The 25,627-nt window shown below is 53.4% G+C and overlaps 1 protein-coding gene across 2 annotated transcripts in view; it reads right to left on the bottom strand.

The window, feature by feature from the left end:
• LOC133347986 (lysosomal alpha-glucosidase-like) overlaps positions 1–22,849 on the bottom strand; it is a 31,834-nt gene extending 8,985 nt beyond the window's left edge. Inside the window, exons 1-17 of one of the 2 annotated variants that reach the window (XM_061560759.1) lie at positions 22,773–22,849; positions 18,335–18,943; positions 17,596–17,984; positions 16,972–17,117; positions 15,291–15,456; positions 13,222–13,318; positions 10,834–10,953; positions 9,865–9,983; positions 9,272–9,403; positions 8,452–8,565; positions 7,636–7,749; positions 6,111–6,195; positions 4,917–5,034; positions 4,124–4,257; positions 3,272–3,423; positions 2,706–2,854; positions 792–933 (exon numbers count right to left, since the gene is read on the bottom strand). In XM_061560759.1, coding sequence (XP_061416743.1) covers positions 792–933; positions 2,706–2,854; positions 3,272–3,423; positions 4,124–4,257; positions 4,917–5,034; positions 6,111–6,195; positions 7,636–7,749; positions 8,452–8,565; positions 9,272–9,403; positions 9,865–9,983; positions 10,834–10,953; positions 13,222–13,318; positions 15,291–15,456; positions 16,972–17,117; positions 17,596–17,984; positions 18,335–18,662 — 2,505 coding nt within the window. In that variant the 5' untranslated portion in view covers positions 18,663–18,943; positions 22,773–22,849. Of the gene's footprint in view, positions 1–791; positions 934–2,705; positions 2,855–3,271; positions 3,424–4,123; positions 4,258–4,916; positions 5,035–6,110; positions 6,196–7,635; positions 7,750–8,451; positions 8,566–9,271; positions 9,404–9,864; positions 9,984–10,833; positions 10,954–13,221; positions 13,319–15,290; positions 15,457–16,971; positions 17,118–17,595; positions 17,985–18,334; positions 18,944–19,967; positions 20,038–22,772 lie in introns of those variants that run through there. The other variant, XM_061560758.1, reaches the window with a different exon arrangement.
• Positions 22,850–25,627: the final 2,778 nt, after the last annotated feature.

Genomic DNA, 25,627 nt, shown 5'->3' with positions numbered 1-25,627 from the left:
CCTACCAGCTCCCTCCGCAGGAGGAATGTGTTGTCGATGGCAGGGGCGGTGCTACAGAGATTGAGAAATGAGCGACAGCGATAGAGGGGTACTTCGGGATCACTCCTTCCCGTCCCGAGTGGAAGGAGTGGAGGAACGAAGGGAGGAAAGAGGAAGGGAATTGGGCAACAGAGAAGAGGTGAGGATTGAAGACGCTCTGCCACCAGACTGGGCCAAATTAAATTGTCACGTGGTGCACAAGGGATTTACTGTGCCAATTCATACTGTTTCAGTTGAAGAATAATTCTCACAACAAAATTTAGCTCATAGATACATTTAGTGTTTCACTTGTGATACACTTGTGATACACTTGATACAGCAAATCTGGCTGTGACGGTCCAACCTGATGACGGAGACTTGTGTTTTGCCTCCGAAACGTCGTGATTTATTTTATTTTATTTGTATTAATTTTTATTAAAATTTTTTACCTACATGACTTTACCGAAAAAACTAAGAGTATGAATCCTTGCAGTCACGAAAGCTTCAAATCTAGAATGGAGATGACAATAGGCAACAAAAGTTTTGTGGTGGTTCCAAAACCTGGGAGCAGCCACGTTAAATGCTCTTCAGCCAAATTACGTGTGAAATCTGGGACCTATTAACAGGATTAATAGGATCTGCGGCGCAGATTATTAGGACTGTCCAATGGCAAGAACAGACTTAACGTGGAGCACCTCCCAGGGGTGTGGGGGTGATGTGGCCGGAGCGTACCGCTGGGTGTCCGTGGTGCGGTGCGCGATGGTGCGGCGTACCGTGTAGAAGTCGTACCACGTGCCGGCCGGAAGGTAGGCCTGCACGGACCGTGCGCCTTCCTCCAGCGCCGGCGAGACGAGGAGCGCCGGCCCCCACAGCAGCTGCCGGTCGATGGCGTACGCCTGCTCGTCATGCGGAAACCTTGCGCCGTTGAGCACACACGCACACACAAAGACAAAGATCCCCCGTATAGCCTTAACAGACTGTAGGGGCAAGTGCGGTTAGCAAGCACCTATGAAGGCCAGAACGGTACACGAGGGGGTGGGTGGCCAGCACCACGCCCGACCGCCTTTGTCTCCCTAGTGGCGATACTCACACATCGCACCAGGTACTCATTTGAGGCTGAGTCGACCTAGGGGAGGCCCAGGACCGGTTCAGATAACCGTCACTGGTGTTGGCCGTGAGCAGAATCGAACCCGTGTTGCCGGGTTCATAGCGCAGCGCGCTAACCGCTACACTACCGCTCCCCACACACGCACACAAGCACACACGCGCACACACGCACACACGCTACGTGAGCAACGCTGATCGTGATGAGCCGTTGACTGACGTTGGCTTTGCATGAAGGAACCAGATCAGCAGCACGACGTCTCCTTCGCATACAAGTGTAGAGGAGTAAAATGGGGACGTGACGTCATGTGTGCCATCATGTGTGCCGTCCAGTGCGATGACGTCATGTCTCGTGGAGTACTTAAGGGAAACTCCGTGATGAGAGCAGGGGCACTGTGGGAACGGGTTGAGTGAGAAGGGTAGAGAGAGGGAACCAGGGGTAGAGGGGCGAAGTCGTGAGTCTGGAAGGACGCCGGTGGTAGCCGTAGAGGTGCTTCTCTCTCCGGTCGGTGGAGTCGGCAGAGTCACCGATCCGACACGAGAGAGAGAGACCGGAGCTAGCCGGGTAGGGACCAGGACTCAGCATAGGAGCTCTAGCCCCTGGCAGTTGTGTACCCTTGTGTGTTAGATTGTAACATCTCTAATCAACCTTTGGCGAAGTCCATAACTTTACCTCCGTCTCTGAGTGCGTCCTGGGAACTCCTCAATACAAGCGTCCCTCCACATTATTTCGCGCATCGACCCGTGTCGATCGGCGAGAGTTTTGTGTAAACGAGTCGGTGAATCAGTTTGGTTCTGCTGTTGGAGCGCGGTTTGTGGAGTCTGTAAATGATGACCCATCCGACACGGGAGACGCTTGTATCGTCCGATGCAGAGCGCCGGTCAACCCACCTCAACAGCACGGTCATCTCAGCCGACAGAGAGAGTCGTCGGACACGGCCAATTAGTAAGGTTTGTCGTGTAAACAAAACGTGCCAATTAATTACAACTTCAGGCCACCAGTGTTTTGGAGAGTAATTTCCCAACATTTACAATGTGAATACGACATTTCGCTGATAACTTACATCAAGCATCATTGGGCGATCTTTCCAGAATTGTGTCAAACTGAGGACAAGGGTGAGAGTGAGGGCAGCAGGGAGCGAAGTTATGAGAGGGGGGTGAGGGATGGAGAGTTGGAGGAAAGAAAAAGGGAGCTCACTCAAAATTGAGAGGAAGAAAGGATGCCGAGTGGGAGTGAGGTAGGGAGCGAGTGAGCGAGTAAGGAGAGAGTAAAATAATGAAGTAGAGTAAACAGTCAGGGTTAAGGGTGCAAGGCTGGTGGATGGTGAGACGGAGCGAGGGAGGAAAATGTGGAATAAGGGAGTAAGGAGGGAGTGAGTAAGTAGTGAGTTCAGATTATGAGAGAGTGATGGGAGTGAACTTCTATCGCAACGTACGTAGCCAACCATGCTAATCGGAGGAGTGAAGCTGTGAGGGAAGCAGTAGTAAGGAGAGAAGAAGGGGGTGATGGGAGTGAAGCGGTGAGGTGGGAGGGAGGGAGGGAGGGAGGGGGAGGGGAGGGAGGCCGGGGGACCCCGTCTCACTCGAAGAAGAGAGGCCGTGCCACGGTGCTTCCGCTCTGGTGAGCGCCCATGAAGAGCGAGTACAGGAGGGGCAGCAGCGAGTAGCGCGTGAGGAGCGCTCGCCGCATCGCAGCCTGAGCAGCGGCCGAGAACACCGTGGGGTCCTGGGGCTACACACGCAACGCACACACACACACACAATGTATACACACGTAACGCAACACACACACACACAATGTATACACACATAACGCAACACACACACACACAATGTATACACACGTAACGCGCACACGCACGCGCGCGCAAACAACAAAGACATAAATGCACACACACATGCATTAGTACACAGGTCCGCACACACAAATACAAAACATCCATACGTACAAAGGTGCGCACACACATGCAGCAGGTACATAGGTGCACACACACACACACAACGCCCGCACACACACGCATGCGTACACAGGTGTGCGTACACGCGCGCACTGAAGCACACAGGCGTACGAAGAAACAAAACGGCACTTTCCCCAAGAGTAAGTCGAAGGCTATACGGGGCATCTTTGTCTTTGGTGTGCGAGTCTCACGGCGGCGCCGATGGTGTTGTGGTTGCGGGAGAAGGGGTAGAAGGCTCCGAGCTGCATCCACCGCACGCACAGCTCCTCGTTGGTGTCGCCATTAAAGCCACAGATGTCGGCTCCCACCAGCGGCACGCCGAAGAGGTTGAAGTTCAGGACGCCTGGGAAGAGGGGACGGGTGCAGCGACAACAGCAGCAGCAGCAGCCATTCGCCACTAAGCGGCGGTGACGTCACCACGGGGCTCGTGCACCAGGCTAGGTGCACTTTGAGGCCACGTGATGAAGTGTCGGAGGGTCGCCCGCTGGGCAGGAGGTCACGGGACGGGGCCAAGTGGCACGGCGTTGACTGTAACGTTCTTACCCGCCCCGACTGGACATCTGTGAAAAAAAGGCTTTGTAGCTCATTGGATTTTTCCAGTATAAATAAATATTCTGATTCTGACTAGCAGATGTACGCACACGCACACAAAGGCAAACGTCCCCCGTATAACCTTAACAGACTGTTGGGGCAAGTGCTATCAGCGAGCACCTATGAAGGCCGGCACGGTACCCGATAGGGTGGGTTGGCCAGCACCACGCCCGACCGCCTTTGTCTCCCCTTAGTGGCGATGTTTACACACCGCACCAGTTACTCGTTTGAGGCGAGTCGACCTAGGGGAGGCCCAGGACCGTTTCAGATAATCGTCACTGGTGTTGGCCACGGGCAGGAATCGAACTCGCGTCGCCGGGTTTGTAGTGCATCGCGTGCCGTGCTGGCCTTCATAGGTGCTGCTCGCCAACAGTACTTGCGCCAACATTATGTTAAGGCTACACGGGGGATCTTCGTCTTTGTGTGCGTGTATGCGTGCGCGTGGGCCCTACCGGCTATGGAGCAGGCCAGGTCCTTCCACGTGCTTCGGTTGTCTCCAAGCCAGTGGCCCGCGTAGTGGCCGTGGCTCGGGAAGGTGGAGCGGGAGATGATCAGCGGCCTCCTGCCCCTGAGCTCCTCCATTGCACTCCCCGTCGCCACCGCCACCATCGCCGCCGCCACCGCCGCCACCGCCACCGCACACAAAATCAACGACCGCACGTTAACCGCAAGCCACACGCACCGGTAACCATGAGCGTCGCATTGTGGGGGGAGGGGGGGGGGTAAGTCAATGGTGGTTGGCCCCCGTGAATAGACGCGCTGCCCACCACAGCAATGTGGAATGTCCACCACTGGGCTCTGCAGTGCTGTGAGCAGGAGATGAGCTCGTCTGGCTTCAAGCCTTCGGCTGCAGGCAGTGTGGGCCGAGCGGAGGGTGGACGAGCGAGTCCGTACGTACGTTGAACTTCTCTCGCGCACCGCACGTAGCCAACCGTGCCAAGCGGAGGTACGGGGGAAGGACAACAAACTAAACACAGAAAGCAGTTCTAAAGAAATGAGTTTTCACATTTAGATTGAAAAGTGCATAGCCCCAGTGCATCTGAAAGTGCACGACGCCGTGATCGTCTTTGTTCGATGGTTAGCCAAAAGCCGCTGCGAGGATGACCAGAGTTCGCGCGACGGTTTACGCTCCTTGACAAGAAAGGGATTGTGGTTCATTTGTGGCGAGCACTTTTGTGTGTAATGAGCGGGAGCTTGTAATGTAGTCGGACACCGAGAGGCCAGGTGAGAGTACAGGTGAGCTACCTGTAGGAGACCATGGCCTCGGTGAGCCCGTACAGGTTGTGCAGGTTGTAGTGGGAGGAGATGGACTGCCGCGCAGACGCGCAGATCGTCTTTGCCTTCAGAGAGTCTCCCTGCACGGCTGAAACACGGAGAGATATACCGACACAATGTTTTGTATATATTGAGATGGAGGAAGATCCCATCTACATAGGCTACCGGGGCAATGAGCGAGCGCGTCTGGAATACAGCATGGCGTACAACAGCCGACGTCTATAAGCATGTGTGCGTGTGCACTATTGTGTGTGGGGAGTGGTAGTGTAGCGCGCTGCACTATGAACCCGGCGACCCGTGTTCGATTCCCGCTCACGAAAACCAACACCAGTGAACCGTTCCTGGGCCTGTGCCCTGAGGTCGACTCAGCCTCAAATGAGTACCTGGTGCGGTGTGTAAACATCGCCACTGGGGAGACAAAGGCGGTCGGGCGTGGTGCTGGCCACCCACCCCCTCGTGTGCCGTGCAGGCCTACATAGGTGCTACTCGCTAACAGCACTTGCCCCAAAATACTTTAAAGGCTATACAGGGGATGTTTGTGTGTGTACGTGTGTGGGTGTCTGTGTACGTGTGTAGGTGTGTGTGTGTGTACGTGTGCAGGTGTGTGGTTGTGTACGTGTGTAGGTGTGTGGGTGTGTACATGTGTAGGTGTGTGTACGTGTATGTGTGTAGGTGTGTGAGTGTGTACGTGTGTGTGTACGTGTGTAGGTGTGTGGGTGTGTACGTGTGTAGGTGAGTGTGTGTGTACATGTGTAGGTGAGTGTGTGTGTACGTGTGTAGGTGTGTGTGTGTATATGTACGTAGTATAGCGGTTAGCGCGCTGCGCTATGAACCTGGCGACCCGGGTTCGATTCTCGCTCACGGCTAACACCAGTGACGATTATCTGAACCGGTCCTGGGCCTCCGCTAGGTCGACTCAGCCTTAAATGAGTACCTGGTGCGGTGTGTAAACATCGCCACTAGGGAGACAAAGGCGGTCGGGCGTGGTACTGGCCACCCACCCCCTCGTGTACCGTTCTGGCCTTCATAGGTGCTCGCTAACAGCATTTGCCCCTACAGTCTGTTAAGGCTATACGGGGGATCTTTATGTACATGTGTAGGTGTGTATGTGTACATGTGTAGGTGTGTGTGTACGTGTGTAGGTGTGTGTGTGTGTGTGCGTACCAGGAGTGTAGGGTGGGTTCTCCAGCTCGTTATTGGGACATCCGTCCACCGAGCCATCCACGAAGTTAGATGGCTCATTCATGTCCTGCGCGAGGAGAGGGGCGATGGGGAGAGGGGCGATGGGGAGAGGGGCGATGGGGAGAGGGGCGATAAGGAGAGGGGCGATGGGGAGAGGGGTGATGGGGAGAGGGGTGATGGGGAGAGGGGCGATGGGGAGAGGGGCGATGGGGAGAGGGGCGATGAGGAGAGCGGTGATGGGGAGAGGGGTGATGGGGAGAGGGGCGATGGGGAGAGGGGTGATGGGGAGAGGGGCGATGAGGAGAGCGGCGATGGGGAGAGGGGTGATGGGGAGAGGGGCGATGGGGAGAGGGGCGATGGGGAGAGGGGCGATGGGGAGAGGGGTGATGGGGAGAGGGGTGATGGGGAGAGGGGCGATGAGGAGAGCGGTGATGGGGAGAGGGGTGATGGGGAGAGGGGCGATGGGGAGAGGGGCGATGGGGAGAGGGGCGATGAGGAGAGCGGCGATGGGGAGAGGGGCGATGGGGAGAGGGGCGATGGGGAGAGGGGCGATGGGGAGAGCGGCGATGGGGAGAGGGGCGATGGGGAGAGGGGCGATGGGGAGAGGGGCGATGGGGAGAGGGGCGATGGGGAGAGGGGCGATGGGGAGAGGGGCGATGGGGAGAGCGGCGATGGGGAGAGCGGCGATGGGGAGAGGGGCGATGGGGAGAGGGGCGGAGGGGAGAGGGGCGATGGGGAGAGGGGCGGAGGGGAGAGGGGCGATGGGGAGAGGGGCGATGGGGAGAGCGGCGATGGGGAGAGGGGCGATGGGGAGAGGGGCGATGGGGAGAGGGGCGGAGGGGAGAGGGGCGATGGGGAGAGGGGCGATGGGGAGAGGGGCGATGGGGAGAGGGGCGATGGGGAGAGGGGCGATGGGGAGAGGGGCGATGGGGAGAGGGGCGATGGGGAGAGGGGCGATGGGGAGAGGGGCGATGGGGAGAGGGGCGATGGGGAGAGGGGCGATGGGGAGAAGGGCGATAGGGAGAGCGGCGATGGGGAGATAATGATACAGTAACGAGGTGGCATACGCTCAGTTATTTGTTCCACCGTGTGTGTGTGCACGTCGTAGCGCATCGTACATCGCCAAACTTTATCGTTAAATTATCCATGGGGAAATCGCTTTCGCTTAAACGCACTTTTCGCTGAATGCGGCACTTTTCAGGAATGTATCTACCGCGTTAAAAGAGGCCTTGCTGTACTTCTAATGGGACATCGATTTGAATTTGTATCGACAGATAATTACTGTTTAATTGAATGGTTAATCAACGGCTAAAGAGTCGTGTATCCCTTCGTGGGAAGTCATCAGTCGATAAGATTGGCCCCCAGCATAGAAATTTGGAATTTCCACTACTGGCTTTCGAACGCCGTTGGAAACGCGTGCTTCCGCATTGCTCATACGAGTAGGCCAGGCACCGCGATTGAGTGTTACGGCCGAGTGGACCAGGGGGAGGGACAAGCGCGCACGTACAATCCATAGCCCGTCGAAGGGCACGAGGTCGTGCAGGGACTTGAGGTTCTCCAACCACCAGCGGCGCGTCGCACGGTTCGTGAAGTCGGGGAACGCAGTCTCGCCCGGCCACACCTGAAACACGACGGAACACGCACTCAGACACACACTCAGACACACACTCAGGCACACACTCAGGCACACACTCAGGCACCGACTCAAGCACACACTCAGATACACTCAGACACGCACTCAGACACACACTCAACCACGCACTCAGACACGCACTCAGACACGCACTCAGACACACACTCAGACACACACTCAGACACACACTCAGACACACACTCAGACACACACTCAGGCACACACTCAGATACACTCAGACACGCACTCAGACACGCACTCAGACACGCACTCAGACACGCACTCAGACACGCACTCAGACACACACGCACACAAACACGCACTCAGACACGCACTCAGACACACACTCAGACACACACTCAGGCACACACTCAGGCACACACTCAGACACACACTCAGACACACACTCAGACACACACACAGACACACACACAGACACACACTCAGACACACACTCAGGCACACTCAGACACGCACTCAGACACACACTCAGACACACACTCAGGCACACTCAGACACGCACTCAGACACACACTCAGACACACACCTCCCCCACACACAAGCACGCACACCTCCGCACATGCACGCGCACCTCCACGCACGCACTCTTCCCCACACGCACGCACGCACGCACACCTCCACGCACACCTCCACGCACGCACACCTCCCCACACACACGCACGTAAGCACCTTTCCGATGAGAGGAGCGGTGCCGTCGGTGTTGTTGATGAAGAGGCCGCTCGCGAGCGCGACGTCGAACGCTGGGTACGTGCCACGCGGCTGGGAGCTGCTCACCCCCGGGTCCTGCGTGCACGCGGGCGTACACTTTCAGGTGCGCTTCTGCGGCCGTCTGGAACGCTCTTCTTTCTGATGTTTGGGAGCCGCTGGAGCTACGCACTTTTAAATAATTTAGATTGAAAACTCATTTCTTTACAACTGATTTTTATGTTTAGTTTGTTGTCCTTCCCCCACACCTCCGATTAGCACGGTTGGCTACGTACAGTGGTGACAAAGAAGTTCAACATACGTACGTACGTACACACGCGACGTGCGTACGCATCGAGACGTCGCCGTGGCCAGAGCCCCTGATGGCACCGCCGCACCGCACATCCAACGCCGTCTATCCCTCCTGCAGACCCTGAAGCTGCTGCACTGGAGACGCTGCTCAGCGTCTCTGACCCGGGTATCAATCCCCTAGGCCTCCTCCCTGAGGTCGACTCAGCCTCAAATGAGTACCCGCTGCGGTGTGTAAACATCGCCATTGGGGAGACAAAGGCGGTCAGGCACGGTGTTGGCCACCCACCCGCTAGCACTTGCCCCAAACAGTCTGCTAAGGCTATGGGGGGGGGGATCTTTGTTTGTGTATATCCACCTCTAATCCAGCCCAGGGGTTTCCTGAACCCGGACCCCGTGTCTCCGGAATTCTCATGGTGCGAGCTCGAACACACACGTGTGCGCCACGTGTGCGTTCGTGCATGTCACACGCACAAGTGCGTGCACACACACGTACCAAGATGACGACGTATTTCTGGCCGTGCGCGTGCAGGTCTTGCACCATGGCCGGGAGGCTCGCGAAGGCCTTCGTGTCGTACGTGAACACGAGACGCTTGTGCATGTACTCAATATCGTTCCACTGCGCATCCTGCAACAACACCACGTGACCCGTACAATAACGATAACAACAACCAAAAACAATGTCGCCCTCTGGATCTATACAAGGCCTGCTGAGCCAATGACCAAATCACCTGGAATAATACAAAATAATGATGATGATCGTGCAGGGATCAGCAACTTGTGGCTCCACAGCCGCATGCGGCCCAGTTTATTTAGGACCCCTTTATAACCTATTCTACAGGCCCCACACTACCTTAATGCGGCACTGTGGCAGTGCTGTGACAATTCGCGCTCCCATCGAGAACCCCACACACGAACCCGCTCGCGACGATTCAGGCTCACGGTTCATTTTAACGATCGGTTGGTTCAGTTCAAGAATCACGTGGCAATGACACCTTGCTGGAGGAGGCGGGGGCAGGGAAGGTGCGTGGTGCGAGAGGGACGATAGAGGGAGGGAGAGGGAGGCAGAGGGAAGGGTGGCGGCCCGACCTGCGGGATCCCTGCCGCCCTCATGGCGCGCACGGTGCTCATGGTGCCGTCGCTGCTGTTGTAGCCCCAGCGGCACAGGTGGAAGCCCAGGGCCCAGTACGGGGGCAAGGCCGGTCGCCCTGTAGGCACGCACACGCACGCAAGCAAGCACAGACAAAGATCCCCTCCGTACGGTGAGCACTCGCTTAGTGTGCGGTGCTTATGCTATAACAGGTTTTCGCTACAAGGCGGTTCTTCCGTTCGGAATGTGCGTCCTGTTATAACGCCAAACGGGCCCCGTTATAACGTGGTTTCTCAGCGGTTGATGGCAAGCCACTTTCTTGAGCTGTGAGGACTAGTGGTACAGTGATGCACTACGCGGAAAGATACATTAAATACGGCGGCGTCGTCTCAGTTATTTGTCCAGCCATATTACAGTGTGTGTGCATACATCGTATCTCGCCAAACTGTATCATTACATTATTAGTGGGAATATTGTTTTCGCTTCAAGTATTTTTCCCTTCACGTGGCACCTTTTAGGAATGTATATACCGTGTTAAATGAGGACTTGCTGGAGAAACTTTAACAGGATTTTGGGTCAAGTGCTGTTAGCGAGTAGCACTTATGAAGGCCGGCACGGCACACGAGGAGGTGGCCGGCCAGCACCACCCCCGGCCGCCTTTGTCTCCCTCATGAGGATGCTTACACACAACACCAGATACTCACACACGCACGGACGCTCACGCACCCATGTACAAAATGTACGCACAGAGACACACGCACGCTCATGCGTGTTCGCACGCACACGTATGCACGAAACTGAAGACAAATATCCCCCTATAGCCGAAACAGGCCATCACCAGCGCACGAGGGGCTTGTTGTGGCCTGAACTATTTGACCGCCACAGCCTTGCGCGGGCTACACGGGGGTAGGGGAGGGGGGATCGTTGTCTCTGAATGTGACGTGCGAGCGAGTGCGCGAGCTGCTGACCTACGACCTCGGTGTACTGCTGCACGACGGCGTCGGGGGTGGGCCCGAGCAACACGTAGAGGTCGAGGATGCCTCCGATCGTCCGCCACGTCACGGCCGGCGCCGGCTGCAGCACCACATCTGCACGGCGGCGACATCAACAATAACAACAGCCGCCATTCGTCACTAAGTGGTGGTGACGTCACCTTGGCGCCTTTGCCAAGACAGGTGCACCTTGAGGCCACGTGTGAAGTGTCGAAGGGTCACTGGCAGGAGGTCACGAGACAGACCCAGGTGCCATGGGTTGACTGACTGAGATGATTGGCAGCTGTGCTCCCCACTGTGCTAACTTGCTGCATTTTAGCCACCCGGTGCTCCGGTCGTTGTTGTGAGCGTCGCTCCTCTGCCCTCCGTTGGTGCCGGAGGGCGACTGCCTACAACTGACCAGTAGCGTCCTTCAAGAGCCTTCTTCACAGAGGCCGATGTTGACACCACTGGTACCAGTTTTTGGCAAGTCCACTCAGATCCGTATCCTCTTGTACGACATTATTCCATCTCTCCTCTAGCCCGTGGCGTGCCCGTTTTTCAAACTCTATCCGGCCGAACAAAAGCTGAGCATGCGGTGGCTGAGCATGTGGGTTACATGACCCAGCCAACGCAGCCTTGTCTGGCCATGCGGTGGCTGGGCATGTGGGTTACATGACCCAGCCAACGCAGCCTTGTCTGGCCATGCGGTGGCTGGGCATGTGGGTTACATGACCCAGCCAACGCAGCCTTGTCTGGCCATGCGGTGGCTGGGCATGTGGGTTACATGACCCAGCCAACGCAGCCTTGTCTGGCCATGCGGTGGCTGGGCATGCGGGCTACGTGACCCAGCCAACGCAGCCTTGTCTGGCCATGCGGTGGCTGGGCATGTGGGTTACGTGACCCAGCCAACGCAGCCTTGTCTGGCCATGCGGTGGCTGGGCTTGTGGGTTACGTGACCCAGCCAACGCAGCCTTGTCTGGCCATGCGGTGGCTGGGCTTGCGGGCTACGTGACCCAGCCAACGCAGCCTTGTCTGGCCATGCGGTGGCTGGGCATGCGGGCTACATGACCCAGCCAACGCAGCCTTGTCTGGCCATGCGGTGGCTGGGCATGCGGGCTACATGACCCAGCCAACGCAGCCTTGTCTGGCCATGCGGTGGCTGGGCATGCGGGCTACATGACCCAGCCAACGCAGCCTTGTCTGGCCATGCGGTGGCTGGGCATGTGGGTTACATGACCCAGCCAACGCAGCCTTGTCTGGCCATGCGGTGGCTGGGCATGCGGGCTACATGACCCAGCCAACGCAGCCTTGTCTGGCCATGCGGTGGCTGGGCATGTGGGCTACATGACCCAGCCAACGCAGCCTTGTCTGGCCATGCGGTGGCTGGGCTTGCGGGCTACATGACCCGGCGGCGACATCACCCGTGTCATCAGAACCATCGAAACAGCCGCCACTGCCGCCACCACCACCATGGCCGCCATTAGTACCGAGACCATCAAGGGGTTGTGAGAAATCCATGGGATCGTCACGGGACTAATGGCTATCGTCAGCAGCACTATCACCAATCGCTGCCACCTCACCATCCTTACCAACAGCATCCTCACCGCTATTAGCACCACAAACTCAACCACCGCCACCACTATTACCATCACAAACACCACAACGATCATCATCATCATCACTATCACAGCCACAATAACCATCTTCAGCACCATCATCACCACCATTACTATAATTGTCAACACAACGACCACCACCATGACCCACCCAACCACTTTCACTACGAACAAAGACATATAGCCTTAATAGTGCTGTTGCATGTTGACATTTTTTGCACCATACGTAGCCAACCGTGCTAATCGGAGAAGCGGGGATAGGAAAACAAACTAAATACAAAAAACAGTTCTAATGAAATAAGCTTTCAATAAAAGTGATTTCAAAGTGCATAGCTCCAGTGGCTTTCTAACATCAGAAGAGCGTTCCAGATGGCCACAGAAGCACGTGACCACGCCCGCTGTGCGTGCAGTTTTAAAGAAGTTAGTTTTCAATCCTCACCATCAATAACGGCAACAACAAAACCGCCATTCGCCACTAAGTGGCTGTGATGTCGTCATGGCGCTTGTGCCAGGCAATGTGCACTTTAAGGCCACATGAAGTGTTTAACACCCACTGTCAGGAGGTCATGGGAAAGACCCACGTGCCATGAGTTGGCCGAGATGACTGGTCGATGCACCGCCTGTGCCCCCTACTGTGCCATCTTGCTGTGTTTTAGCCGTCCGGCGTTCCGCTTCAACACTACCACCATTTTCAAGATCACCGCCACCATCGCCACCACCGCCACCACCACTGCCACCACGCATTCTCCCCAGGATGGCCTCTCACCCATGGCGTTGCTGTTGAGCAGGAAGACTCCGTGTGCCGCTCCGCCGGCCTCCAGGGCCAGGTAGAATGGATGGGCACCGTACAGGTTCGTCGACTCCTACAAGCGGCGGCAGCAGCAGCAGCAGCAGCAGCAGCGCACAGACGGGCAACCGGCAACGGTGACAAAGCGTTCAGCCCTGCGCTGCAAGGTCAGAGTTCGAATCCCCGTTGGGGGTTCACGCGAGCCATCGTCATCATTCTTCACAGGCGTTTTGGGTTAGATCGCGTAGGACGATTTCTCCACGATTCTGGCTGTCGCTTGATGACATTGGTTGTAATAACCGACGAAACGTCATGGTGCTCAAAGTGTCAATGTTGTGGGCTTATTCTCCAACACACCGGTGTGCTGAACTAGTAACTAATTGGCATGTTTTGTTTACATGACAAACCTTACTAATTGGCTGTGTCGGGTGGTCGCACGTTTAAAGACGCATTTATATTTACGCCATCTCATCCTAAAAAACCTCTATTATGGAAAATATTGGTCGCGAAAGTCTACTACGTGTTAAACATCATCACCATCATCATTGTAATCCGCATAGTGGTGGCTCACGTAGAGCTGGAAAGTGTAACTGATTAAACATTTTGCGTGGTCGATTACTCAGGCCGAAGGATACATGATGGCCACCCCCAACATCTTTGAGTATTTGGCTGCTATAAACCCCCAACATTTAGAGTATTAGGATGCTATAAATTTCCACATGATGAGCCACTTTGCTGATCTATTCCCTGTGGCCAGGTGGTTTCTGAAAACGAGCTATATAGCTCAGTGGACCTAAAATTAAAATAGTTTAGTTTTAGTTTTTGTTTTAACATCCTGCCTCGTGAAGGCAGCACACCCCCGACAAAGCCGCACCAGGAATGACACGGCCAATGATGTCACCAAGCCCGGGCCATCACCTCCAGTCCAGCGGCACACGCGGCAATGGATGATGTTGGTGTAATCCCACGAGTCGGGTAATCGAACCGATATAATCAGTCGGTAGAGGAATGGATTTTTAAAAAATCGGATTGCAGCCCAGCTCATCACTCAAGGGACAGATCAAATTAGTGTCCTTATTGCGGGGCAGTTCAATGGTGGTTTGTCCTGCGGATAGACTGACCCCAGCTATCGGAATGTGGAATTTCTACCACTGGCCGAGAGACACCAATGGAGATGAGCATCATTACTTGCTTGCCTGGGCACTGACAAACTTTGACTTACAGCAAATGGGTTTACATCATCATTTAGTACGACCAATGTTTAAATATAGTCATTTATCAACCCTAGAGAGATGATGGGCGGGGATGACCTCTGAACACCTGGTTATAAACAGATATCATTACTTAATTTAATAATTGACTGATGGACTTCCTGATTAAATTATTTACCTATTCAATGATTCATTCATCAACTGATTGAACTGCTAACTAAATGACAGATGAAATGACTATCGAACTGACTAGCAGATCGAATGACTAATTGACTAACTGAATGAGTGAATGGCTGACTCCCGACTGAATTGAATTATAAACCAACCGACCAATTGAACGTCCAGCTGCCTGAATATGTATTCAACCAATTGAATGATAAAATAGACTGACGGAAAAGGTCCGCTGACCGACTAGGTCAGGGGTCGACAACCTGCCGCTCCGGAGCCACATACGGCTCTTTAAGGACTGTTTGGTGACATCATTTATTAAGGACCCACCCTCTTGAAATAGATTTTTTTCAAGATTTGAAATTTATTTTTTTCATCTACGTGACTTTGCCGAAAGAACCAAAGAGTATAGAGATTTTTCTTTCACAGAATATTTATTTATACTGGAGCAATCCGATGAGCTATGAATCTCTTTTTTAACAGATGCCCAGCAGGGGCACGGGGGTCACAACGGTTACGACGACAAACAATACAAAAACACGGCAGGTGTGCAAAGCATCGAATTCGGAACAAACAAAAAACCACCTCATCATTATTTCGGTTTGCTGACCCCCGGACTGGGCCTATCGATCTTTCCGTCCGACGGGCGGCTCCCCTGGCCTGACTGACCGTCGGAGGGTTGTCCCGTGCCCAGAACGACAGCCGGTTCCAGTTCACGTTTTGGCGGAGGCCGGCGCGGTGCTCCCCGAGCCCGTAGATCTGCGTCGAGGGCAGCCGCGTCGACAGGGACAGGAACTGGTCGGCAAACACGAGCGGCGCCACCGTGGTGTTGATCCTGGCGGAGAGGGAGATAGAACGGGTTTCGCTCGTGTGTGTGTGTGTCTGTGTGTGTACGCAAGGGGGCACAGGTGGTGCGTCGATCCAGGCATCTCAGTCAGTCAAGCAGTGGCACCTGGGTCTGCCCCGTGACCTTCCGCCAGCAGGTGTTAGACACTTCACGTGGCCTTAACGTGCACATGGCCTGGCACAAGCGCCGTGGTGACGTCACCGCCACTTAGTGGCGAATGGCGGTTGTTGTACGCAAATACGTATGTTGAACTTATTAGAAACCGTACGTAGCCGACCGTGCTAATCGGAGGTGCGGGGGGTGGTGCCTATTTCTGTTGGCAGCCCAGCCCTGAACTGCTTTCAAGAAATTGCACATTCCTATGACAGGGGTCAGGCTCTCCGCAAGACGGCTGGTCGGTCAGAGTGGTGGTCACTCATTAATTGACAAGTTACGGATGGTAGGCCAAGTCAACCCACCACTGGTATTTGAACTTGTGACCTGCAGTGTGTGTGTGAGAACATCCAGTGTGTGCACTAGCCTGTGTGCGCAAGTGTGTGTAAGTAAACATGTACGTGTGAAAAGTTGAGCGTCTGAATGCTTGGGTATGTATGTGTGTGCGTATGTAACGGGGAGCGGTAGTGTAGCGGTTAGCGCGCTGCACTATGAACTTGGCGACCTGGGTTCGATTCCCGCTCACGGCAAACATCAGTGACGATTATCTGAACCGGTCCTGGGCCTCCCCTAGGTCGACTCGGCCTCAAATGAGTACCTGGTGCGGTGTGTAAACATCGTCACTAGGGAGACAAAGGCGGTCGGGCGTGGTGCTGGCCACCCACCCCCTCGTGTACCGTTCCGGCCTTCATAGGTGCTCGCTAACAGCACTTGCCCCTACAGTCTGCTAAGGCTATACGGGGGATCTTTGATCTTTGATGTAACGGTTAGCGCGCTGCGCTACGAACCCGCCGACCCAAGTTTGATTCTCGCTTAGGCACATGTCCAACACCAGTGACAATTATCTGAACAGGTCCTGGGCCTACTCTAGGTCGACTCAGCCTCAAATGAGTACCTGGTGCAGTGTGACGGGGGAGACAAAGGTGGATGGGCGTGGTGCTGGACACCCGCCTCCTCGTGTGCCGTGCCGGCCTTCACAGGTGCTACTCACTAACAGCACTTGCCCTAACAGTCTGTTTCGGCTACAGGGGGGATATTTGTCTTTGTATGTACATATCCTCTTATGTGAGAGTGTGTAAGCATGTGTGTGTATCGGGGTGTATGTATGCATATATAAGGGTGTGTGCACATGCCAATGTGCTCTGATATATCGGACTTGTGGACGGTGATGAAAGAGATGGAACAAAAGCTGAAAGGTGCGCAAAGATGCGTGGAGATGAACGATCGCCATCACACCCAGAGACTGAAAGGGGCAACACGTTGACCGCCAAGACCCCTTGGGGAGGGACGAGGCCTCCCTTCACCGCCGCGGCCGAAGCGCCGACAGGCGTGCGCGGCTAGCGGACTCACAGCACGGCGCCGGTGGAGCGGCGTACGACGAGGATGCCGGGCGGCTCCTGCGTGAGCTCCACGCGGTACAGCTGGCTGGGCGCGCGGCGCGACACGTTCGGCACCGACACCGGCACCTCGAAGCGCGGCGCCGACGCGTCCGTCAGCTGCGCGAAAAAGATAATTTTCAAAAGCAAACAACCACAACCTAATTTTTAATAAATGTATCGCTATTTTTTTTTATGTATAACTTGTATCATTTTTACCCTCGTGTGCCAACGGCCCGTGTGGCTGTACTAGGCCCCCGTATTTTCATCCTCGGCCCTGTGCGATCGTGAGCTAGCCTCCAGCGAGAACCTGCATTAGCGCCCCGTGCGCGACCGTGTTAGTCTCCCTTTGCCCCTCCGTGATTCCGATCCTTGTGCGATGGTCTTAACCCCCCGGTACCGGGCTAAAGGAATTGACGACGGGCACTCTAGCGCCGCGTGCGATAGCAGCAGCAGCTCGTGAGCAGCGGTCAAGCGAGCTAGCCCGGGCGCTGCCGTGCACCCGCCCCTGTGCGACGAACGCGTGCGTGAGCGCGTGCGTGAGCGCGTGTGTGAGAGCGTGTGTGAGCGCGTGTGTGAGCGCTTGCAAGGACGCCACCCGTATGCGCAGGCGGCTGTCGGTTTCCATGGCGACGCTGAGCCGCACGGTGGCGACGTCGCGCGGGTAGGGGCTCCGCGCCACCAGCGTCAGGTTGCCCTCCATGCCCAGCGCCGTCTCCACCCAGCCGCCCGCCGGCGCCACGTACAGGCCATAGCCCGGCCCGTAGAAGCACCACGGCACGCCGATGCCGTCGCCGCGGCTACCGCCGTTGCTGTCACCCTCTCCGGTCACCACGGGAACGTAGCAGCAGTTGCGGGCGGCGCACATAGCCTCCGTCACCACGGCGCCTCGTTCTGGATAGCAGTCGAAGCGCCAGGACTCGGCGACGGACGAGCACGACGATGATGATGAAGATGATGTGGATGATGATGTCGATGAAGCGTTGCCTGCAAGGAATGCGAAAAATAAATTGGAGAACACAACACAAAAATTATTGTGAGAGAGACTCATGCCACAATTGCTTCTCACCTAATTATGAATTTTTTATTTTATCAATAATAAGACAACTTGCATAATTTCGCAAACGTGACTGCACAAATTCATATTCTTTGGGTCTTTCGGTAAAGCCACGTAGATAGGCGCAAAAATAGCATCACATTTTAATTTGTTTGGCCACTTAATTTGGCATGAGCCGCACTACTCCCGAATCTGGACGCGAGAAGATCACGAGTCAATCAGGTGTGCGGAGGAGGATGGGATACGCAGCGGATGGGAGGGGGCTCTCCTTCATTCCAACCTGGTCGTGGGCGTGCAGGTGCTGGTGGGCGGAACGGCCGTGACGACTTGTATTCGGACCACACCACGCACACGTTCACCGCCAGCAGCAGCACCAGCACCACCGCCAGCACCGCCAGCAAGCGCCTCCGCACTACCGAGGAGGTCACCGCCATCGCCGCCGCCGTCGCCGTCATCGTCGTCGTCTGTTCGCCGCCGACACGAGGAAGCGGCAGCAGCAGCAGCGGCGCGGCATCGTTCCCACCGTCGGCACCGTCGCCACCATCATCGCCGCCGTTGCCAGCGCCGCCATATTGGTTCTTGACGTTCTTGAAAAAAGGACCCGTCATGGTCGCGTGTGAAGCACGCGTTCAAAATGGGTTGGTAGGGGGGGCACTACACGGACTCGGAGGAGCGGAGTGCGGGGCAGCTGGGGGCGGGGGGGGTGCTTTAACGAGGAGTTGGGATCCCCAAGAGGAAGTTAAGAGAGCTGCGGATCTGTAAATTAGAGAGCGTGGGTGGATGGGGGTGGAGGGGGGTGTGGGGGAGCAGGGCTTCAAGGAAAATCAGGGCCCTGAATGTTGCTTGGCTGGTGGGCTGGTTCTTCTTGATGAAGTGGAGGGGTCCTCTCCTACAGAGACAAAAAGACACAAAGAGATCCACGCCTGCACCGAACAAACGTCATTCTCATGACAACGTACGCGTGGCCAAGTTCAAAATTGAACCTGCAGGGAGGTCACGGTGTGCATGCAGGACGAGGGAGGGGGCGTGCGAGGGCTGTGGAGCCGTGGTGAGTTCAGGGTTGTGTGTGTATGTGCGTATGGGGAGCGGTAGCGTCGCGGTTAGCGCGCTACGCTACGAACCTAGTGACCCGGGTTCAACTCCCGCTCACGGCCAACACCAGTGGCAATTATCTGAACCGGTCCTGGGCCTCCTCTAGGTCGACTCAACCTCAAATGAGTACCGGGTGCGATGTGAGTATCGCCACTAGGGAGACAAAGGCGGCCGGGCGTGGTGTTGGCCACCCACCTCCTCGTGTGCCATGCCGGCCTTCATAGGTGCTCGCTAGCAACACTTGCTCCAACAGTCTGTTAGGGCTACACGGAGGATGTTTGTCTTTGTATGGTATAGTACCGAAAACGAGTTGTAGGAGCGCATGAGGCCGTGGGTGTGCAGGACACGAGGGTGTTTGAAGCCTGGGGGTGTGCAGTGGCACCCAAGGTGTGTTTATCAATGCATGTACGTTGACCTTCGTGTCAGCTGGATGTAGCCAACTGTGCTCATCGGAGGATAACAACCTAAACGCAAAAAGCAGTTCGAAATCAAATTAGTTTTCACTACAGATTGAAAGGTGTACAACTCCAGTGACTTTCTAATGCTGTACCTACTATAATCACTCAGGAATGTCCTTAACGCTCGTGACGTCACTCCACGTTGAATCAGCCCCCCCTCATTAATATTCATTAGCAGGTGCCATCCTGAAAATGGACACCCCCCACCCACCCCTTCTCATTAATAATCATGAACGGCTGACGTCACCCCATACTGGGTACCCCCCCTTCATTAATAATCATGAATGGCGGACGTCACTCCTCATTAATAATCGTTAACGGATGACGTCACTCCACAAGCAGAAATGTGGAGCGGAAACTTACATTTGTTTAGGCACAATTGCTTGCACTACGTGTAACCCAAGGAGCCGCCCATAAATGACGTCACGTACCTAGGGGGGGGGTCAGACATTTGTAACGATGTGTGACGAGGGGGGGGGGGGGTTGAGAAATGTGACGTCACATCAAAATGCGCAACTTTAAATAAATATAGACAACACGTTCCACTTAATTAAATAGACTTTGTAAAATAAATGTTTTCTCCTACAACATTAGAGTGCAGCGCCACATTAAATACGCACTACAATGACAATAGTTTAAAGCGATTTGAAGCATGTTTTATTTTGGGGGGGGGCAGAGCTTTGTGACGTCATATTTGAGGGGGGGGGGTCTGACTTTTTGTGACGCCGTGTGACGATGGGGGGGGGGTCAAAAATCGTCCAAAATCGCGTGACGTCATTTATGGACGCAAACGGGTACCCGTTTGCGACCCTGGTGCGGCCGGGTACGGGTAGACCGCGAGTCACTGGTGAGTCACCGTTTGTCACTCATTTCCCAACGTCTTGTCTCTTCTCACAATTCAAGTTCCTAGAATCAACCCACCCGCGCCTGCAACCTGGCTTCATCCCAGAGGTCGCAATCGGGTACCCGATACCCGTACCCGGCCGGATACGGGTAGGGTACGGGTACGGCCGGGTACGGGTACCCGTTTGCGACCCTGGTGCGGCCGGGTACGGGTATGGGATCAAAACCCGTTTGCGACCCTGGTGCGGCCGGGTACGGGTATGGGATCAAAACCCGTTTGCGACCCTGGTGCGGCCGGGTACGGGTATGGGATCAAAACCCGTTTGCGACCCTGGTGCGGCCGGGTACGGATATGGGATCAAAACCCGTTTGCGACCCTGGTGCGGCCGGGTACGGGTATGGGATCAAAACCCGTTTGCGACCCTGGTGCGGCCGGGTACGGATATGGGATCAAAACCCGTTTGCGACCCTGGTGCGGCCGGGTACGGGTATGGGATCAAAACCCGTTTGCGACCCTGGTGCGGCCGGGTACGGGTATGGGATCAAAACCCGTTTGCGACCCTGGTGCGGCCGGGTACGGATATGGGATCAAAACCCGTTTGCGACCCTGGTGCGGCCGGGTACGGGTATGGGATCAAAACCCGTTTGCGACCCTGGTGCGGCCGGGTACGGGTATGGGATCAAATCCCGTTTGCGACCCTGGTGCGGCCGGGTACGGGTATGGGATCAAAACCGGTTTACGACCTCTGTGGTTTATGCTCCTTGACGAGATGATCGAGGTATCGTGGTTCACTCGTGGCAGTGGCACTTTGCGTGTGACGAGTTGCGGGACCTCAGGGGGCATTCCGGGTGCCATCAACAGCGCGTGCTGCGTTTTACCAAAGTAACACAAAATTTCTAGCTGTGATTTCCACACCTGATGATGATTGCTTGTGTTGCAATCGAAACGTCGTGATTTAATTTAGTTATTTCTATTTAAAAAACATTTTTTTACAAAAAATGTTCACCTACGTGACTTTACCGAGAGAACCAAAGAGTATAAAAACAAACAGATTAATATTAAAACACAATTTTTTTTTAACTTGCGTAATAATTTTTTTTTTCATTTGCTATACAGCCAGATAATACGCCAAATCGCTAACCTTAAACACCCAGTCGTTCATAAAAGTCGAAGGTGGTATAGTACTATAGTAATAGAGCAAGTGCAGAATCACTGAACCGGAATTGATAGCTTGAAAGCATTTAGCGCGGGGGGCCCTTCAAAGTGGGGGGGGGGGGGGGGGGCTTCAAAGTGGGGGGCCCGTAGCATGACGTAGCTACTTGTGCTCCCGGGATAATGCTGGCGTTGGGTGCGCGCCACGTGGGTGCGTGGGGAGCGGTGGTGGAGCGATCGGCGCGCCGCGCTTACAAAGCCGGCGATGCCGAGTTCGATTTCCGCTCACGGCCAACACCAGTGATGATTATCTGAACCGGTTACCTGACCCTCTCCGGAGGTTGAGTACAGAACCCCAGTGCGGTGATGTGAACATCGCCGCTAGGAAACCCCCCTCCCCTCGTGTACTGTATCGGCCTTGGAATGTGCTACTCACCAACAGCACTTGCCCTAACAGTCTGTGAAGGCGATAACGGGGGGGGGGGGGGGTCATTGTTTTGTGAGTGACGTTGGGAGTCTGTGTGACACACAGGGGTGTGAGTGACACACACACAGGGTGTGAGTCTGTGTGTAGGTGACACTCAGGGTTGTGACACACACCGGGTGTGAGTCTGTGTGTGACACTCAGGGGTGTGACACACAGGGTATGAGTCTGTGTGTGTGTGACACTAAGGGTTGTGAGTGACACACACAGGGTGTGAGTGACACACAGAGAGTGTCAGTCTGTGTGTGAGTGACACACACAGTGTGTCTGTCTGTGTGACACTCAGGGGTGTGAGTGATACACACAGGGTGTGAGTCTGTGTGTGTGACACTAAGGGTTGTGAGTGACACACACAGGGTGTGAGTGACACACAGAGAGTGTCAGTCTGTGTGTGAGTGACACACACAGTGTGTCTGTGTGACACTCAGGGGTGTGAGTGATACACACAGGGTGTGAGTCTGTGTGTGACGCACACACAGTGTGTCTGTGACACACACAGGGTGAGTATGTGACACACAGGGTTGTGACACAACACAGGGTGTGAGGGAGCCTGGGTGCGAACGACACACGGGGGTTGGTGCACGTACGTGAGTGTGTCTGGCTGGGAGTGCAATACGCTGGTGCGAGTGAGAGAGAAGAGAGGAGAGAAGAGAGGAGAGAGTAGCAGCAGCAGCTCGCTTGGACTCACCTTCCCGGAACAACTCAGCAGCATCACGATCAGCTGCTGCTGCTGCTACTGCCCCGACCTTTGACCTCGCCGCCTCGACCAATGGGCGGCTGCGTGGCTGCGCGGCCACGTGACGCGGGCTGTTTTTGAGAAATCAGCCGATGGCCCTCCCGTTGCTGGGCTATTATAACCCACAACAATGATAAATAAGTAAAGCAAATAAGATAATTTCATTGAACTTCACACTATTACGAGAGCCGGACGGGGGAGGGGGAGGGTCTGCGGGGAGAGAGATGGAGGCGGCGATTTGGTTTATTTATGGGATGAATTTCGTCATCATTGGCCATTGTTTTGTTACTCAGAAATAACTTCGATTTAAAGCTTTCGTGACTGCAGGGATTCATCTTCTTGGTTCTTTCGGTAAAGTCACGTAGAAGGGAAGTAATAAAATAATAAAAATAAAACATAATAAAATAAACTAATTCTCACGACGTTTCGGCTACAACGCAAGCAGCCGTCTTCACCTTAAGACGGCTGCTTGCGTTGTAGCCGAAACGTCGTGAGAATTATTTTATTTTATTATGTTTTATTTTTATTATTTTATTACTTCCCTTCTACGTGACTTTACCGAAAGAACCAAGAAGACCAGAAATAACTTCATGGACCCGGGGAAAGAATTGAGATTCAAAAAAAAATAGTTGGTTTATTTATGGGATGAATTTCGTCATCATTGGCCATTGTTTTGATACTCAGAAATAACTTTTTATGGACCCGGGGAAGGAATTGAGATTTAAAAAAAAAATAGTTACAACCATCACGTACATACATCGGGAATTAACCTCAGGGGGGGGGCACGCAAATACTAATGCGGGAACACATTCATACGACCACGCGCCATGTTACGGATTTTCCCTGAGAATTAAAATTGTACTTTTACCCCACAATTATAGGAATGAGTGCGAAATAATACAATGCTTGCACGTTCACACCTAAATACACGGGGAGAATATGGATCTCTCTCCCCTGAGAATTAAACTACAACTATTAGCATCATCTTGGGAACGAAAATTAAATACCTTAATCTGTAAGTGTCTCAAAAACCTCTAAGGTACTTCCCGACAATGTATAAAGCTGAAAGATGGTACCCAGATCGCTTTTAGGACACCAAACAACAGGGCGAAAAATCTGAAAATTAGAGATTTTTTTATTTTAAGGCCCCCTAAATCTCGATTTTAAAAACAAATATAAGATTGCGGGATTGTTTCGTTTGATTGAGCGTTAGACGGAAAATTAAATTAAAACGAGAACCATTGTTCTATCTTTTATTGTTTTTGAGATACTTCGGGTTCAGGCGAGTTTTGAATTTTAAAAAACGCATTTTATGATGTTCAAATCTGAATAATTCTGAAACGGGAAAATGTAAGAGAGCTTCCCCTCGTAGAGTATTAAGTTAATTACTTTTTGTTCTTTCTAATAAAAAAATAACGGAATCTTTAAATTCAATGCTATCCGATGGGTACGTCTTTAAATATAATAAATTTAATCAAGTGGTCAACAATGTAAGTTTTTTTTGCAGAAAAATACTTTTTTTGTAGTTGTTAGTGTCTGATCGTAGATAAAAATTGTAAAAAAAAAATATCAGGCTAATTATTAAATTTATTGAAAAGTTTTAGCTGGTGAAGACAGGCTTTATGAAGTAGTATGATACAAAAAGAGAATTTACCTCACATACACTAATGGGTGGATAATGTTCACTGCTGTACTATACACATTGCAACAGATTAATAAACGCTGGGAGAATATGAATTTTACCTGATAATTAAACCATAATTTACTTCCGATAAGCACGGTTGGCTACGTACGGTGTGAAAGAAGTTCAACATACAGTACATACGTACACAGTACAACCACATGGCATGTAATTTGTAGTCAAACACAGCCACGAATATCGTGCCAAACATTAAGTCACAGGTCTACAAAGCCTGCTGTTACATACACGGTCGTCTCACATCCATACAGACCTGTGGTTTGGTCATAGTCGCCATAATTCCACAGTATACCACCAACAAATAAACAAGACGGTTCAGGCTGGTCCAGAAGTCTTGTGACGCCACCCCCCACCCCCACAATTAATTATCTAAAACCTGCTACTCGTTGGCTACCAATGGGTGTGGAAAAACAGAAACGAATATGCAAAGGTAAAACAAATGTTAGGAGTCACTTAAATTGGGGAGGTCATCCATAAATTACGTCACGAACATCAAACGAAGATGAAGACCAACTCAATGATGCAAAACACACACATTATAGTATTGTAGATAATTCGGGGACTAGCTTGCCAGTGATGTATCAACACACACAATACTCACCTTCATCGTTCATTAAACACTGCATTATAACTAATATAAAGTACGCGACAGTAGGGTAATACTACGAACAATGGCCTTCCTTCAATTATGTACTTCCGATTACCAAGGAAGTTCAACATAGACAACAATGAAACCGTTTAACTAAATTAAATCCACCGTCTGTTTGAAGAATGACCAATGGAAGTGAACATTCGAGGATTCTTCGAGATCCCTTCAAACGTGACCTCTAGTCCACACAGTCGAAGGCAGCGCATTTCCCACCTGCTCCGATAAACCCTTGGACCGAGGATTGTTTTAATCATTAAGATCCAAGGAAATGACACATTAAGTGCCAAAACAGATGTAAATGTGATGTTAATTTTGTGCAGTTATTCTGGTGACTAGGCTGTGATCATCAACTCACTGAACCTAAGGATTTGGTTTAACTGCGAGTGGTTTGCCGGATTTTAACCCAGGCCCTCACGTCTGCCAGCTAAGTGCTTGGACCTCCGAACCACTTGGCCCATC

Source organism: Lethenteron reissneri, chromosome 26 (genome assembly GCF_015708825.2).
Source record: "Lethenteron reissneri isolate LAM-NWPU_2019-01 chromosome 26, ASM1570882v1, whole genome shotgun sequence".
Lineage (NCBI taxonomy): Eukaryota > Metazoa > Chordata > Hyperoartia > Petromyzontiformes > Petromyzontidae > Lethenteron > Lethenteron reissneri.
The sequence above is the reverse complement of the archived record's forward strand: the minus strand, read 5'-3'. Positions and strand labels throughout refer to the sequence as shown.